The 17863-nt window shown below is 36.3% G+C and overlaps 2 protein-coding genes across 3 annotated transcripts; both read left to right on the forward strand.

Moving 5' to 3' along the window:
• The first annotated feature begins 553 nt into the window (after window positions 1-553).
• Window positions 554-8101, forward strand: LOC109054657 (integrin beta-3-like). Its single transcript, XM_042727332.1, has 15 exons — window positions 554-711; window positions 920-1005; window positions 1122-1323; window positions 1756-2008; window positions 2103-2265; window positions 2445-2606; window positions 2992-3087; window positions 3199-3288; window positions 3463-3597; window positions 4013-4442; window positions 5738-5960; window positions 6184-6281; window positions 6971-7090; window positions 7301-7467; window positions 7980-8101. The coding sequence occupies exons 1-15, from the start codon at window positions 651-653 to the stop codon at window positions 8043-8045; spliced, it is 2352 nt and encodes a 783-aa protein (XP_042583266.1). The 5' UTR covers window positions 554-650; the 3' UTR covers window positions 8046-8101.
• A 3713-nt stretch (window positions 8102-11814) lies between these two features.
• LOC109053326 (tRNA N(3)-methylcytidine methyltransferase METTL2-like) lies at window positions 11815-17112 on the forward strand. Of its 2 annotated transcripts, none has more exons than XM_042727361.1 (9): window positions 11815-12013; window positions 12680-12768; window positions 13018-13244; window positions 14202-14251; window positions 14350-14410; window positions 14513-14652; window positions 15979-16085; window positions 16493-16558; window positions 16728-17112. In XM_042727361.1, exons 1-9 carry the CDS (start codon window positions 11937-11939, stop codon window positions 16925-16927), a joined length of 1017 nt encoding a protein of 338 aa, XP_042583295.1. In that variant the 5' UTR covers window positions 11815-11936; the 3' UTR covers window positions 16928-17112. The 2 variants fall into 2 exon arrangements, with proteins under 2 accessions (XP_042583295.1, XP_018926275.2); XM_019070730.2 differs by having other exon boundaries at window positions 11853-12033.
• The last annotated feature ends 751 nt before the right edge of the window (window positions 17113-17863 follow it).

The following is a 17863-nucleotide window of genomic DNA, read 5'->3' on the forward strand; positions in this document are numbered from 1 at the left end:
ACATATTTTATAATACATGACCATGCTATACTTTTTTACTGCTTTTATTTACTGCTTTATCTGACAAGTTTTGAGCTAAAATCATGTAAAATTGTCACCCGATGCAGGAGAGAAATGCAGAAATTTACTGTGAATGCAGTCAACATAGTGGAGGTGAATGTTTGGAATGCTTTTCTGCAACATTAATATGACCACTAGATGGTACCAAACAGTTAGTTCAACTTTCATACATAATAAATGGATAAATAGAACAAACAAGCAGAATACATGTCCCACATTTAATAGGCTGTTGTGCCAAAAAGAATGATTTGTTTTGATGATTCTTTGTAAGGCAGTGACTTGTATAAAACAGTGGAAGCTGTTGAATAAAAGAACTTATTGAATTCCACACTGCACTTTTATCTGTATGTGCACGTAAAATGTAGAGTTCCCAAGCTGTCATTCAGTGTTTATTTGTTGAGTATTAACTTGCCTGTGGTTACACATTTCCTTGCATCTTGATGAAACAGATTGCGTTTGTGAAATGCTGAAACACATAAGGTCATGTGTCCATGTATGTCACAGAATGGCAGTTTAAACTCTAGGTTGTACATCAGAGAGAAAACAGAGCTGCTACAGCAGGAGGCCTTCAGTAGTTTGGATCTATTATAATGGGACTGAATTTGTTAGAAGTTTGGATGCCAGTTTTACTTCTAATTTCCATAGCTGCGGGTAAGTTTGCTTTTTGTTATTGTATCTTTAGTTAAAATAAGAAGAATGTGTGTGTGCTGCTGCTGCATTTTTTTTCCTGCATTTGATTACTGTTTCGCTTGTTTCAACACACTTAAGAGGCTGTAAAAATAGAACCTTAAAGAAATTTCTAAACAGAAAGAAGCCACTTAAAGCATATATGTGAAATGAATGATGGTCTTGTTTCTAGGCTCTAACATTTGCAATTCCAGAGGAGTGCGTACCTGCAAAGAATGTTTATTGATGCATCCGACCTGTGCCTGGTGCTCTCAGGAGGTAAGAAACTAAATTCCCTCCACATACATGAATGAACACTCCTGCATAGACACACAGTTGGCTGCTGGAAATGCTTCCCTCTGATTATTTTCAATATTTGTATGTGTATCTGTCAGATCTTTGGGAAGGGAGGGTCGAGTTTGTCCCGTTGTGATCTCAGAGACAGTCTCATTCAGTTTGGTTGTGGCGTGAAGTTTATTGAGTTTCCAGTTAGCAATATGAGGATACTAGAGGATGTACCCCTGAGTGACAAGGCAGGGGGTTCAGATGACATCACTCAGATCCAACCACAAAAAATCCACCTGACCCTCAGGCCAGGTATGCTCTTACTACAAAACATAATATGTGTTCATAACAGATACATATACCCCTGAACTCATATTTCCCAGTGCAATTCAATGACATGTTTTTCATTGCAACTTTTTTAATTTGAACTTTTCCTACTTGTATGATTTCATAAACAGATTTATCATCAGAGTATTTTTACAGCATGTTATTACTGGTTTCATTTTAAGATCTGTCTATTAACTGTTTATGAAATCATACAAGTAGAAAACGTCATGTGGTGAAGTCATGAAGTGTTTCTTGAGTTAGTAAATGGGCATTGGGGCTTCTCTGACCCCAAACAGGTCATGTTATCAAAAACATTCATATTGATTTCTGCCAAAATATGTCAAAGAATGAGGTTGTCTTCAAACTGAAATCCTATAAAAACCTTTTAACCTTTTCTTCTGTCCCATTTCTCTTTAGACGATCCAAAGAAATTCACTGTCACTGTGAAGCAAGCAGCTGGTTACCCAGTGGACCTGTACTACCTGATGGACATGACCAATACCATGAAGGACGACCTGCAGAAGCTTTATGCACTGGGCAAAGATCTGGTCAGTGCTTTACGGGTCGTCACCAGTAATCTGCGCATGGGATTTGGAGCTTTTGTAGACAAACTGCTCTCACCTTACATGTTCATTTACCCTGAAGAAGCCATCCGGAATCCTTGTTATAAGTAAGCTCACCTACATTTCACAATAAAAAAGCACATGACAAATAGAGTGAGTGAGTAAGTTTCCTGTCTCCCTACTGTGTTCTGACTGGTGTAGATCTCCTAAACCCTGCCCACCTCAATTCAGCTTCCGTAATGTACTGTCTCTGACGGAGCAGGTAGAGCAGTTCACAGAAGAAGTGAAGAAACAGAAAGTGTCTAGTAACAGAGATATCCCTGAGGGTGGATTTGATGCTATCATGCAAGCAGTAGTATGCAAGGTGACTCAAAATACTCAGACAAACAGAAACCCACAAACAATCTGAGTAAATCTGTTCTGTTAATAGTCCCAAAGTCCGCTTTTTTAATTAACTTTTTAATTAACCCTAGGATATTCCTGAGAGAACATTAGCCTTCTGGGTTTGTTCTTTTTACATTTGTGTATTTCACTTTTTTCCAGGACAAAATTGGATGGAGGCCTGATGCATCTCATTTGCTGATCTTCACAAGTGATGACAGAAGTCATTTGGCTTTGGATGCCAGGCTGGCTGGAATCGTCCAGCCCCATGATGGAGAGTGCCACATCAACAACATCAATGAATATGACAAGTCCACTATACTGGTCAGCCAAACATATACTGGGCAAATCTCTCTCTCTCGCTCGCTCTCTTAAGCAGCACAGTTGTTTTCAACCTTTATAATGAATGGAAATGTTTCTGGAGAACCAAATCAGCATATTAGAATGATTTCTGATGGATCATTTGACAGATTTGCCATCAGAGGAATAAATAGGATCTTTTAAAATATGAAACTATTTATTATTTTAATAGTATTTCACAACATTAATGTTTTTACTGTATGTTTAATCTCATAAATGCAGCCTTGATGAGCATTCTTGTAAAACAAAAAATCAGAGAGAGAAAGAGAGAGAGAGAGAGAGAGAGAGAGAGAGAGAGAGAGAGAGATGGCTCATTGACAATACATAGATTTTTCTGTGTTTTTTGTAGGACTATCCTTCACTTGGTATGATCGCGGACAAATTATCTGAGAACAACATCAACCTCATCTTTGCTGTAACCAACAATATGGTGCCATTATATCGTGTGAGTTTCTATATTTTTGTCAAACACATATGTACAATATGTCTCTGTGTATAACATGCACACATTTCTACATGTTTATGGGATGTTGTCATGTTTCCTGCATTCTCACAGAACTACAGCGAGCTGATTCCTGGCTCTGCGGTCGGAACGCTGTCTAAAGACTCTGGAAATGTTGTGCAACTCATTCTGGATGCATATGCGGTTAGTCACTTTGCCAGGATTTAATACAACCTCTGAGTTATGAGAACTTGTTTGTTTGCGTTTGAATATTTAATTTGATATCTTTGACCATTTCAAGCAAGTAGGAATTAAACTGAAATAAAGAGAAAATTCAGAGAGGTTGACCTTTGGTCTCTGCGTCATTTGTCTTTGTAGAAGATCAGGTCTAAGGTTGAGCTGGAGCTGCTGGGTGTGCCGGATGAGTTATCTCTGTTTATCAATGCAACATGCCTGGATGGAGAGGTCATTGCAGGTGTCCAGTCCTGTGCCGGACTCAAAATCGGAGATATGGTCAGCATCTGATTCATAAACTGGAAAAATTATTTTTGCTTATTGTTCAGTTTACTTAATTAAAATGAGCTAAAGCAACACAATTGCTGAATATTTTTTTTATCACAATTGTATTGTGTTCAGTCCACTTAGATATGTAAAACTTTAAGTTTAATTTAAATCAGTTGTGTTGGGACTATCATTTTTGTTGCACTGAAATGGCATGGGTGGGTTTCAGTTCCCAGCATGCTTTGCATATGACTGAAATGGGAGCGTAAATGCTGACATTAAAGTGTCAGCATTTGGCAGATGTTTTTTTTTTTTAAATGCGACTTAGATTGCGTTCCATCTATACATTTTATCAGTTCATGCATTCTCTGGGAATTGAACCATGACCTTTTGCTTTTTATCTCTCCTTTATATTACTCTTCCATAGGTTTCATTTAGCATTGAGGCAAAACTTCACGGCTGTCCCAAAGAGAAGAACCGGACCTTCTTGGTGAAGCCAACAGGCTTTAAAGACACCCTTCAGGTGACTGTGGACTTTGTTTGTGAATGTGACTGTCAGCAGTCCTCTGTGCCCGCCAGCCCGTCCTGTCACCACGGCAACGGTACCCTGGAGTGTGGCATGTGCCTGTGCGATCCAGGCCGACTGGGCTCTCGATGCGAGTGCTCCGAGAATGAAGATAAACCCACCCAACAAAACAGCTGTAGCCCCGACTCAGCGGCGCTGGTTTGTAGTGGGCGCGGAGACTGTGTGTGCGGCCAGTGTGCCTGTCGCCCAGTTGATTTTGGGAAGGTTTGGGGGCCGTACTGTGAATGTGATGACTTCAACTGCCTCCGTTCCAAAGGACAAATATGTTCAGGTGAGGTTAGACATGTCTTGACTCAATGGCCTTGAAGAAAAAGAAAAACAGTGTTACAATAAATGTAACATTGTGTGTTTGTGAGAATTACACACTGCTTTTTGTTCTTGCCTCATCACAGGGACAGTGTTTCACCTTATTAGGCAATTCAATCCACATTTAGAACCAATCTTACTCAGTCTGACTCAGATCTGCTGGGTTTGATAGATGAATGATCTTCAATTTTGCATGTCTGTGTGCATCACCTGCTTAGCCTGGCCCTGAAGCCTGTTTCATGATTCAAGTTGTTCACGTCTTATTTTCTCTTCAGTTAAACAAGAAGTTGAATGCATAAAATGATATGTTAGTTTGAAAAGTGAGATTTCAGTAGTATGTGGGATAGGTTTTTCTGTTTAACTACCTTGTGAAAATTGTTTTCTCACACAATAGCTTATCTTTGAGTTGGTAGGTGGGTGTTTAATCTACACGAAGAATCAGAGTCAGCAAGTATAGCACCTGGGTATAAATAACTTAAAACATACTCACAGTAAAACACACACACAGGCACGTAATAGATAAACCAGGTTGAAAGCTTCTGGTTTTATGCTGTATTCTCTGTGTTGAAATGAATGTGTTGGCTTGGGAAATGTTGATGTTGCTTCAGTAACAAACATTAAGTGAGCATTACGTAACACCATGTTTCAAAATTCATCAGAATTGACACACTTATTGTGGGAAAAAATTAGAATAAATATTTTCATACAATACAGTTGAAAAATTTGGGGTCAGTATAAGATTTTTTTTTTCTTTTTTTAAAGAAACTAATACGTTTAATTACTGTTGATGCATTAAATTGACCACAAGGGACAGTAAAAACAACTGTCACATTTCCCACTAAAATATTAAGTGGCATAACTGTTTTCAACCTTTATTAAAATAAGAAATGGTTCTTGAATGATTTCTGAAGGATCATGTGATACTGCAGAATGTAATGTCTGCTAAAAATTCAGCTTGTATTAAAATAGAATTTTGCAATATAGGAAAATAGAAAACAGTTATTTTAAATTTTAATAATATTTCACAATATTACTGTTTTCGTGTATTGATTAAATGAATGCAGCCTTGGTGTGCATAAGAGACTTCTTTAAAAAACATTAAATAATCTTAACCCCCATCATGACAGTGAATGTTTACTTCACCTCATTTTGTGCCAACATTTATGCCATACATTTTTTCAAATGTTAATTTTGGCTGAACTTCATAATCACCATATTTTCCCATAGTTTATTAACAGCCATGTTTTTTGTCTCTGTTAGGCAATGGTGAGTGCAACTGTGGGACCTGTCAGTGTAGCTCTGGATGGTCCGGCGAGAGCTGTAACTGTTCGACCCGCACAGTCGCCTGCATGGGAAGTGGAGGAATGCTGTGTAGTGGGCGTGGCCACTGTCAGTGTGGCGTCTGTGAGTGCACACAGCCAGGAGCCTATGGATCAACCTGTGAGAAGTGCCCCACCTGCCCAGATACCTGCACCATCAAAAAGTGAGTGTGTGTTGGCAGGTTTTTCTGTATGAGAATGAATGTTCTGATATTAAAAGAATTGCAGAACCTGAAGAACAATTTTTTTTTTTTTTCATAAATAAATGAAATAATGATTCAGTTTTAATCATTTACAACGATATGCAAAAATTGTGTTTTAGGCATAGTTTAGATTTATTTATATATATAGACAGTAAGTATGTTTAGGTGCTGTGTGTTTCTGCAGGGAGTGTGTGGAGTGTAAACATTATAAGAGAGGGGATCTGTATGAGAAGAACTGCAATCACATCTGCAGAGACGAGATGAAGCTGGTGACTGAGCTGGGTAATCTCTGCCTCCAACCAATCCATAATACATATATAAATCTCTTTTAGGGTATACAGTACCATTTAAATCTTTGGGGTGGTAATTTTTTATAATGTTTTTTAAATATATATATATAAATATATATATATATATATATATATATATATATATATATATATATATATATATATATATATATATATATATATATATATATATATATATATATATATAACAGTAAAACAGTAATACTGTGAACATACTCCTATTTGAATATATTTTAAAATGTAATTTATTCCTGTGATGCCAAAACTGAATTTTCAGAGCATCATTTCTCCAGTCTTCAGTGTCACATGATCCTTCAGAAGTCATTCAGATATGCTGATTTGATGCTCACAAAACATTTCTTATTATTATCATCACTACACACACACACACACACACAGCAGCCATTTATGCTGCGGCACCTGGGGAGCAGTTGGGGGTTCAGTGCCTTGCCTTGCAAGACTCGAACCCACAACCTTAGGGTTAGGAGTCAAACTCTCTAACCACTAGACCACAACTTCCCCTGAATAATTGCATATAACAGTATATCCACTATTTACCACAGGTTCATTTATTTATGACTACTGTATATGTGACTATAGTTCTTCATGCAGTATATTTTGTTCAGTTGTTGCTGAGTTAATATCATTTGTTCTCTTCAGTCTTTCATGAGAAGAATGCAGTGAACTGCAGCTACAAGGATGAGGATAACTGCATTCAGAACTTCCAGTATTATGAAGATGCCATTGGAAAATCCTTCCTCTATCTTGTTAAAGAACCAGGTGAGAGGAAAGATAGGGCAGAGGGAGACAACATGCGACATGTAGTTGTCAAACTTCGCTCATGCTGATAAACTCTCTGTATCTGTACTTCTTTTAAAATTACTGGACAGAATAATAGATACTAAAAAGATCAATTGAAATGGAAACTGAATATACAATATGAACTTTTCTTTAAGAATGAATCTTTGGTCATGGCTGATTTATGTTCAGAGTGTCCTAAGGGTCCTGATGTCTTGGTGGTCACTCTTTCGGTTGCTGGTGCGATCCTGCTGCTGGGACTGGCTGCACTCCTGGTGTGGAAGCTTCTGATCACCATTCACGACCGTCATGAATTTGCCAAGTTTGAGGAGGAGAAAGCCAGAACTAAATGGGAAGAGGTAAGACTGTATTTGTATGGTGCTAAGTCAGGGGAAGTCGTGGCCTAGTGGTTAGAGAGTTTGACTCCTAACCCTAAGGTTGTGGGTTCGAGTTTCAGGCCAGCAATACCACGACTAAGGTGCCCTTGAGCAAGGCACCGAACTCCCAACTGCTCCCTGGGCGCCGCAGCATAAATGGCTGCTCGTGCTCACTGCTCCGGGTGTGTGTTCACGGTGGGTGTGTGTTAAAGTCACTTTTTTATCCAACCACATCCTGACAAGTGTTATCAGCATTTGTTGTAGGTTAGTCTTACTTCCTCTAAGACTGTCTACCATGCACAGTCTGATCTCAGGCAAAATAACTCTGTCACAGAATCACAGATGTGTGAAAAGATTAGGATCAACATTCTGGATAGAACACAATCTCGACACCAAGTGGTCAAAGTGGGATTTACAGATATGCTAGCGTTCTCATTATTATTTATATATATTTGCATCACTGGTTATTAATAAAAATCTCTCTCATCTTTTAGGCTAATAATCCACTCTACAAAGGACCCACCAGCACCTTCCAAAATGTAGCATATCGTGGCAGTTAAGAATGACTCAGTCTCAGACAATCACACTAATACATTAAGCACCAAAAAAATAACAAAAAAAAAATAATAAAAAACAATAACTTATCAGCAAATCAGCCTATAAGAATGATTTCTGAAGGATCATGTGACACTGAAGACTAGAATTATGGCTGCTTAAATTTTAAATATTTAAATTAAATTACAAAACTTTGGCTTTATTATTATTATTATTATTATTATTATTATTATTATTATTTTGGATTGAACAAATGCAGTCTTGGTAAGCATAAGAGACTAACATAAAAAAAATAAAAAATAAAAAAAATAAAATCCTTTCTGACCCAAACCTTTTGAATTACAATGTATATTTTGGCCAGTAAAACCTATTTTACCTGTTATTTCTCCATTGTTGTAATGTAAATATTGTAATAATAAGAATATTCTTGTATCTTACAAGATGAAAAATGCAGAACAGGATTAATAGGAGTGGCAGTTATAGTTACAGTGTGAACATGTTTAGTGAGACCTCAGTTACAATTTTTAATAACACAGAAGTTTCCCTGATGATAGAAATATTTAATAACAACAACAATAAATGTTCTTTTATACTGTATGTGTTACATAAAAAGTTGTTGTTTTATTTGAGTCATTGTGAATCTTTGCAATGCTGTAATGCTGTTGTGGGGTTGGTGTGACTTTAAAACTGTTCCATTCTTACTGTACATTCCTGCACTAATTACTTTGAGTAGCACTGCTGGTATTCATTTGCTGTATATTAAAGTATTTTTTAAACTTGCATTCTCATGTTATCATTTTATTTTTAAGGTGATGTGTATAACTTTTCCTAGTGTTAAAATACTTTCTTGTATCCCATCATTAATATATAGAGACAAAAATATCATGTCACTCACTGTGGCTATTAAAACATTCCTCTGTTTGGTTAAGTATCCCAAACAAAACCAGGGGCATTACTGTCTCATTGGATAGCCAATGGCAGACTGGTATTGTGTTTGGGAAACCTTTCTGAAAACAGTCATTATTATTGCTATTCCATTTGGTGGTGTTGTTGGTGGAGAAAGTACACAAGTCCCCTCTAATGAAACCTTTTAAGAGTTTTGACATAAATCAAATATTTTCAATTCTACAGAGAGAACAAATCTTCTTTATATAATGATTTCTATGATTGATCTAGACTCATTTTTAAATTAATTAAAGATCTAATTTGACAACCTGTCTCTGTAGTGTCACTTTAGAAATGTGATACTTCACTTTGTCTTACACCTGTCATATATTCCAAATTTTAGGATGGCCAAAATGTTTTTCAGTTTGTTTTACCTGTTTGTCAGATTTAGGTACAGTGTGTTGTGTTTAAATACTTTTAAATGATCATAAGGAGTGTGAGAAAATAAACTCATCTCTAACAAAATTTTGTAGAGAATGGGAATGGTTTTGCTACTTCCTGTTCTCTGTCTACAATGTGAAAAGAACAAAGTAGAGGGAAGTACCACTGACTCTATTTCTGCAAAGCAGATGTCTTTCCCAATGACAATTTTCAAATCCATTTCCTTGAGTCATGATGAAACGGGTATGTGAAATTCTGGAATGCATACGGCTCATAAGATTTCACTTCTCTCTGTAGAAACAGCAACAGGTTCTACTTCCAGTTTGTTTATCTGTCTAACACTTCCCATATGATTGAGCGACTGTAAAGATGCTCTGTCGAGCCATCTCACCTGTGCCTGGATCTTTCAGGAGGTAATAAACACAGTTTCATCCACATTTACAAACAAACACACACCTGTAAGTGACTCACAGGGATACACTTGTGTAAGACCCTGCTGTGGTTGGACATCAAATTCGCTTCAGACGTAATGTTATTAATAAGCTTTGTTGTGTGTGTCTGTCAGATCTTAAGCCCACCTGCCTCTGACTAATAAATGCAAATCGTGGTTCACAGCTGTGAAATATGCTGAAGGCTTCAGGAGGAAGTTAGATTTAGTTTCCCATGCCTCTGTTAGGTTAGAAGCATGAAACTGCGTACGCTATTCTGTGTCAGCCGTGACACAAAGATACGTTTTCTACATATATTTACACTTTGATTTGAATGAAAACAGCGCATCAGTGCAGCGCGGCTGACACAGAAGAGTGTACACAGAATGACCGCCTTAATGCATGATGTGTCAGTACAAAGTGCAAAGCAAGTCAGAAAAAAAAGGAAACGCTTTTACATCGCTTCCAGGTTTAGTTTGACACATTCTTGCATACAGACTGCAGCTGCCTCTGAAACTTTTGTTGCCATAGATACAAGACATGCACTTGCTTCTGGAGTTTCACTGAACTCTTCTGGAACCGTTGTTTCCATGGCAGCAGTTACACTAGAGGTTCTCTGGTGCTGTGTTAAAATGTATTAATAGCTCTGTTGGATTATATAAATATACCAAACTGTCTATAACTATAACTACGTAACACTTTACACGGTATACAAGTACTTACAAATCATTTGCTAACTGTTAGTCATTGATAATTCATGGTTTTCTTAAATACTTTACTCTATACAAATAGTGAGTTCTTCATACATTGTCACTGTAATTAACAAATTATTATGGCTTAATTAGCTCACATGTAAAGAGTTAGATAATGCTTGGCTAACAACTTAACAATAAATAGTTCTCACTTTAGATTAGGTCACAGAAAATCTGAAAATGTCATTAATTAAGTGCTTTAAACAACCCTTTACTTTTACATGTTTGCAATTTTACAACATTTACATTAATTGCATTAGTATTAAGTGTTCCTTAAAACTCCACAAAATGTATATTCTATGCCCTTACACTAACCATAGTTTTCTGTGATAGGTAGGTTTAGGGGATAGAATACGCAGTTTGTATAGTATAAAAACCATTATGCCTATATGGAGAGTCCATGTAAACCACATATGCAAATATGTGTGTGTGTGTATTTGTAAACATTTTAAGGAACACTGGATATGAATGCAATGCTCAGTAAAGGTTGGTTTAAAGCAGTGCTTGAAGTGGAAAAAAAGAAGTGCCGGCTGGATGTACTTTATCACTTACTTAACAAATGTATTCTATAAAAGTGTATAGGCCTACCAAACTTTCATAAATACATTCTGGTCAAGTTCAGGCACTTATAAGCTTTCTAAATTATAGTTTTATTATTTACACAATCAAAAAACATATAGCTACCCAACAGGTATATTTAAAAGGTAGACATCACAGAATTAATCAACTCTATTACTAATCACGTTTCTGCTGTTGTTTTCCAATTAAAAAATAAAAATAAAAAATCAGTTTCTGGAGGATGATGCCTGGAGGATATTGCAACAAGCTGTGAAATGAAATGAATACCAGATATTACAGTTTGGTTGTAAAATGTTTGATTAGAGTAAGAAAAAAAAAAAAAAAAAAAGAGAAACATATTAATAAATTCCTAGAAGCTAAAACCTAATTCCTAAAACCAAAATGGCAAAATAATAAAATAAGTTTACCCCATAAGCCAACTTAACAGTGGTATTGTGATAAAAGGAAAAAATATATATTAGTTATGATTCTGTCTTTTTAAGTTTTATCAGTTTGATAAGTTATGGCTATGGAAATTTTACTTAATATGAACATGATGCTTACGCTTATGTTTCATGCCATATGTTTTGGTAATTTTTGAGTTCTCCCAGGGGCTACTGTGGGGTTAAGTAAATATGGAAAAACCGGAAAAACACACTCGCAATGTCTGTGCAAATTATGTCAGAATGGTCGATAGGTGGCGATGTTTCCTGGAGCTGAACTGGGCGCAGACACTGGCTGAACAAACATGTGCGTCCGGTTCACATGAGCATGGCGGCTCCTGCTGTTGCTGCTGGACCTTCCTCCTCAGAAAACATGACAGAAACTGTTAATGGACCCACGGAGGATTCCGCTGAAGCCCAGAAACGACCGCAGTTCGGCACGCGCTTCCTCACAGACCCGCGACAGGTGTTTCAGCACAACGCGTGGTGTGTTAGATTGCACGTCTGTCTCATTCACTCACTCCAGACCACAATCACTGTCTCACCAGGCTCTCAGTTTGGCACTCACATTGTCTGGACATTTCGATAGGATTATCAGTTTGTTTTTAAACCTTATAAGGTGTTTCCAAGCTAAATTCACTATGCGAATTAGGTTTTTAGAGAAGTCTTTCTCCGTTTGTGTAGTAGAGAAATAACCGCTGGGTACCAACCTGAAAATATCAGGGTATCTTATCTTTTTTTTTTTTTTTAATATATATTCTTCTAGTTCTGCTCTGCTCTAGTTCAAATATCTTGTTTTTTATTATTAGTTTTATTTCTAATTTTTATATAGAATGTCTGTCAAATTCTTCTTATTATTATTTAAATCACAAAACTAAAACCCTAAAAAGCTTGTAGCTTTTAATATGATGTATTATGGAGGGATTTAATTAAAGTACTTGCATATTTACTGTACTTGCATTTTCAGAGTACAGACTATATAGAATAGCATTGATTAGCTGTAGCTTCTGTATGTGATCTATAACAGGACTGTGTGCTTCTGTAGTTTTGTTCAGTTATATTTGTGCATCTGTCTAATAGACCGGTTTTGTTTCCTGTGTCACTCGCTGTGATGGTGTTTCACTTCCTGTAGGGATAATGTGGAGTGGTCAGCTGAACAGGAGCAGGCCGCCCAGAAAAAGGTGCAGGAAAACAGTCAACCTCTCCCAGAAGAAAAACAAGGTTCATCCATCACCCGCCTGTGTTAGCTTTATAATAAAAATGTATTTAAAGATATTTAAACACAATTAAATCAAGCTATAAATAAACATGTTTTCATGATGTAATTTGAATTTTTTTTATTTTTCATCTAATATTTCCATTTTTATTTAATTTCATTTTTATTTCAGTTTTTAAAAATACTGTTTAAAATCATCCAGGTGTTGTTGTTGTTTTTCTGCTAAATGTGCTCTTTGTTTGTATCTCCTTCAGAGGAGTTTGACAACAGGGCCAATGAGTACTGGAACGATTTCTACACCATTCATGAGAACCGCTTCTTTAAGGATCGCCACTGGCTGTTTACAGAGTTTCCTGAGCTGGCCCCTCAACAAAAGCCTCCACAAGACGCTGAGGAGAATCTGATAAATGGTGAAGATGTTCCCTCGACTCACAATGACGCCGTGTTTCCTGGAGCCTCTGCATCCTATCGCATCCTGGAGGTGATTTTATTTTTTTACGTGGTAGATACATTTAAAGGGTTTGTTCACCCCAAAATCCTGTCACATTAAAGGGATACTCCACCCCAAAATGAAATTTTTTTAATTTACCCCCATGTTATTTCAAACCCGTAAAAGCTTTGTTCGTCTTCGGAACACAATTTAAGATATTTTGGATGAAAACCGGTAGGCTTGAGACTGTCCCATAGACTGCCAAATAAATAACAGTGTCAAGGTCCAGGAAAGTATGAAAAGCATCATCAGAATAGTCCATCTACCATCAGAGATTCAACCGTAATGTTATGAAGCAACGAAAATAATTTTTGTACGCAAATAAAACAAAAATAACAACTTCTGTGTCAGCCGTGCCACAAGGATGCGCTGTTTTCTTTCAAATCAAAGCATAAGTACACATAGAAAACGTATCCTTGTGGTGCAGCTGATACAGAACAGCGTACGCTGCCTGTGTTCAGCTCATATTCTCCAAAATAGCTCTACGGTGATGTGGAGAGACACAGAGGAGACAAATTGTTGAATAAAGTTGTTATTTTTGTTTTATTTGCATACAAAAAGTATTCTCGTCGCTTCATAACGTTACAGTTGAATCACTGATGGCAGATGGACTATTCTGACGATGTCTTAAATACTTTCCTGGACCTTGACACTGTTATTTAATTACTCATTTTCATTCTGACATGGACCACAAAAGGAGATATTTTGAAGAACATCCATGCTTTTTTAAATACAGTGAAAATGAATGTGGACCAGTGGCAGCTGTACTCTCCATTCACTTTCATTACTTTCAGAGTGCGTAATAGTTGATGGTTTTAATTTTTGGGTCAACTATTCTGTGATGAAAAGCCTAGATGAAAGTGAATGCCTTGTCAGTAGCAAGCCCCAGCCTCATTTTCTCCTGTGTATATGGTGTGTGTGTGTGTGTGTGTGTTCGGGGGTCTTTAGGTAGGCTGTGGAGTAGGCAATACAGTCTTTCCCATCTTAAAAACCAACAAGTAAGTCCAGATATAAACCAACTAGACCTGTCCGCAGTGTTTGTCACCCACACAGGTTAAATAACTTAATAACTTAAATAATTATTTTTGCTTTACAGTGATCCAGGACTCTTTGTTTACTGTTGTGATTTCTCCAGCACGGCTGTTGACCTTGTCAAAGTAAGCTTCAGGAAGCCTCATTCATCATTTTTTTTTTTTTTTGAAGAAATCTGCATTCTGCATTTATAGATGATCTTTATGCATGGTTCGATTTTTTGGCAGTCAAATCCTGAATATGACCCGTCGTGCTGTCATGCATTCGTCCATGATATGAGTGATGCGTCTGCAGAGTATCCAATACCAGACCACAGTCTGGACGTCATTGTCCTCATATTCGTGCTGTCCGCCCTGCATCCTCAGAAGTGAGTGTTAATGACACCCTGAGTGAGCAATGAAATGAACAATGCCTCACACTATCTGTTTTCATCAAGCATGTAACCTTTAAAACAGTGGTCCTCAACTAGGAGGACTTTCCGGGGGGGCTAATAAGACTTAAAATGATTTAAATTAGTGATGTCAAACGATTAATCACATCCAAAATAAAAGTTTTTGTTTACATAATATATATATGTGTACTATGTATATTTATTATGTATATATAAATACACACACATACAGTATATATATATATATATTTACATGTATGTACATGTATATAATCATATTCTTTAATATATAAACATAAATAAATAATTAATAAAAAAACACTTCACATAAATATATATATATGCATGTGTGTGTATTTATATATACATAATAAATATACACAGTATCCACACATATATTACGTAAACAAAAACTTATTTTGGATGCGATTAATCGTTTGACAGCACTAATTTAAATGTAGTTATATTAACATCTTAATTAAAATGGAAGAAAAAAAAACACTCAAAAAGATAAACTGACATATTTTTGAATGTATTTATTTTTATTAACACAGAAACACAAGAAGTACATTTCAGCTTAGATAGGAAGGCATGTAAATATTGTCCTGGACAAAAGGAAACCTATGAGTCAAAAAGGATGAAAGCCACTGCTTTAAAGTGATTGAAACTGGTGGTTGGTGATTGGTCCATCATGGCGTTCTTTTGTCATTTATTTTTTGCTTAGTGACTGTTAAAGCTGTTCACACCAAGAACAATAACTATAAAGACATTAGCGTCTACACTAGCAGATCATAAGTTCTGTTGATTACAAGCGCGCCCTACAATTCTGCTTTAAATGCTTGAGCTCTTTAAAGTCAGGTGGGTTCTGATTGACTGTCAGTATTTTTATTGTATATCAGCTAGAAAAGAAAAACATTCTGAAAGTGATTCCAATGATATTGTTCCTCTGTGTTGTTATCATTATAGTTGTGATGGGGACTTCACTATAATCATAGAATTTGAACAGAACTTTTTAGAACTTTATTGTTATATTTATCGTTGCTAGTTTGAATGGACTTTCTTACACTGTGGTGATAATTTCATCTCTCGCATCACTCTTGAAAAATGTTTAACTCAAGAAACTATTTCATGTCTATTTATTCCAAATGTAACCATGTAATAAGTAGGGTAATGTATAGTACATTATCACAAAATAAACATAACAGAGTAATCCGTCTGCATTATCTTATTGCATCGTATTATTGTCTGCATTCTTGATGTCGATCATAATGATGCATTAACTTCTCAATCTGTCTCTTTCAGGATGCAGAACTCTATTAATAGATTAGCACGGTTGCTGAAACCTGGAGGAGTGTTGTTATTGAGAGACTATGGCCGCTATGACTTGGCACAGCTTCGTTTCAAAAAAGGTAGATGATACGTCCATGTGAAAAGTCTATGCCTTTCAAGATAAATTTTCAAAGAAAATCTGTAGGTCCTGTCTGGATTTCAGTAGGCTGTCTTGCATCGTGTTCGAAACGCTTGAAAATGCACCAAGAAAAAATGTCTGCGTTTACATATTTTGCTGGCCAAAATGTCAATATTGCACTTTTATTCTCATAAGACAATGCTTTTTTATTTAATTAATTAGTTAATTTGTAAGATGAACCCAGAGAAACTTTCCCAATCGTTATCACAGGTTTAATTAAAAAAAATCTCTAATAGAGTTATGTATAAATTAGTTCAGTCATGGCAATAATATGGCAATAAAGCTAATGTATATGGCAATAATCTTAAATACAACAAAAACCTAATTGCTCGTTCTTTTCTTTATCAGGGAGGTGCTTGTCTGACAATTTCTACGTTAGAGGGGATGGAACACGTGTCTACTTTTTCACACAAGGTAGACGCACGTTCAGACTTGCATTGTACACTTGATAACCTCTGTTTGATGAATACACTCTGGTTTCATAATATGTCACGAAAAAGTAATTATGAAATGTGAATACAATAATAATGGGATGTCACACATTTGCAGGGATTTTTGTCTGACTTTTGTAATTTTCCTGTAGATGAGCTGCATGATCTGTTCTCCAGTGCAGGCCTGGAGAAGGTGCAGAACTTAGTGGATCGACGCTTACAGGTGAACAGAGGAAAACAGCTGACAATGTACAGAGTCTGGGTACAGTGCAAGTATCGCAAGGTCCTGCTGCCCCCTCAGAATCAAGACTGCTTATATGGAGAGACCGAGAACACCCGGGCTGAACCGTGAGAATATTGTGATATGGATGTTTTAAAGATGATGGACAGGTTGCAGCAGCATGGAGGATTGTGGTGCTGACACATGTGATGGAACATGCAGCCTACTTGGGCTGCACCTGAGGACTTTAAACTTTATCACATGTTTTAAGGACATTTTTTATCTTATGAATAAACTACATGATGTATTAAATCAAAGCCTCTCTCTGACTTATCAGCTTCTCGTTATTTTTCTCTATTTTCTCTTTTACCAGTTACAAAGCTAACATATGGCTAAAAGCCACAAAACTCCAATTTTTCATTTCATGGGCTCTTTAATTATCATGGTTTGTTTTGAGGTCACTAAATGAAACTGGATTCTCACGCATATGGAAAAGCTAGAAATATCAGGGATAATTGCAAACTGTTTTAATGGAAATTAATTAATCAAATGAGAACTTCCACATTTTTTCATTCATCAGACTATTTTATTAAAACTGACTGACACTTGATTGTAGTCAATACATTCTCATTGTACTTTTATTTGCATTTTACATTTTGCACATGCTTTGAGATGTGATACCAATAGTAATTAATCATTATAATAACTTAAGGTTTTATAAGCCCTATTTCACATTTTCTGACTAAAAAGCTGGGCAAAAAAACGTATCCACAGTATAGTTGGCAATATTTTTTTTATATATAAAGCTCCAAGTGCACTGCTTAAAACTATAATAAAAGCACAGAAAAAAAAACTAATTAATTTTTTTCTTTCATAAGTGTTTGCTAATGTAAATGGGCGTGGTTGAAAGGTAGAAATGTCTTGCACAATCTCACGAGAAAATATGAGATTTACCGATTATTGTTTACATTGCAAAAAATGAGAACCGAACCGATTCGGATTTCGCTAATCTGATTAGGAAAATGATTCTTTCATCAACATTACCTAATCTTTGTAAAAGGAGATGTT

This window comes from Cyprinus carpio, chromosome A3 (genome assembly GCF_018340385.1).
Source record: "Cyprinus carpio isolate SPL01 chromosome A3, ASM1834038v1, whole genome shotgun sequence".
NCBI classification, from domain to species: Eukaryota; Metazoa; Chordata; class Actinopteri; order Cypriniformes; family Cyprinidae; genus Cyprinus; species Cyprinus carpio.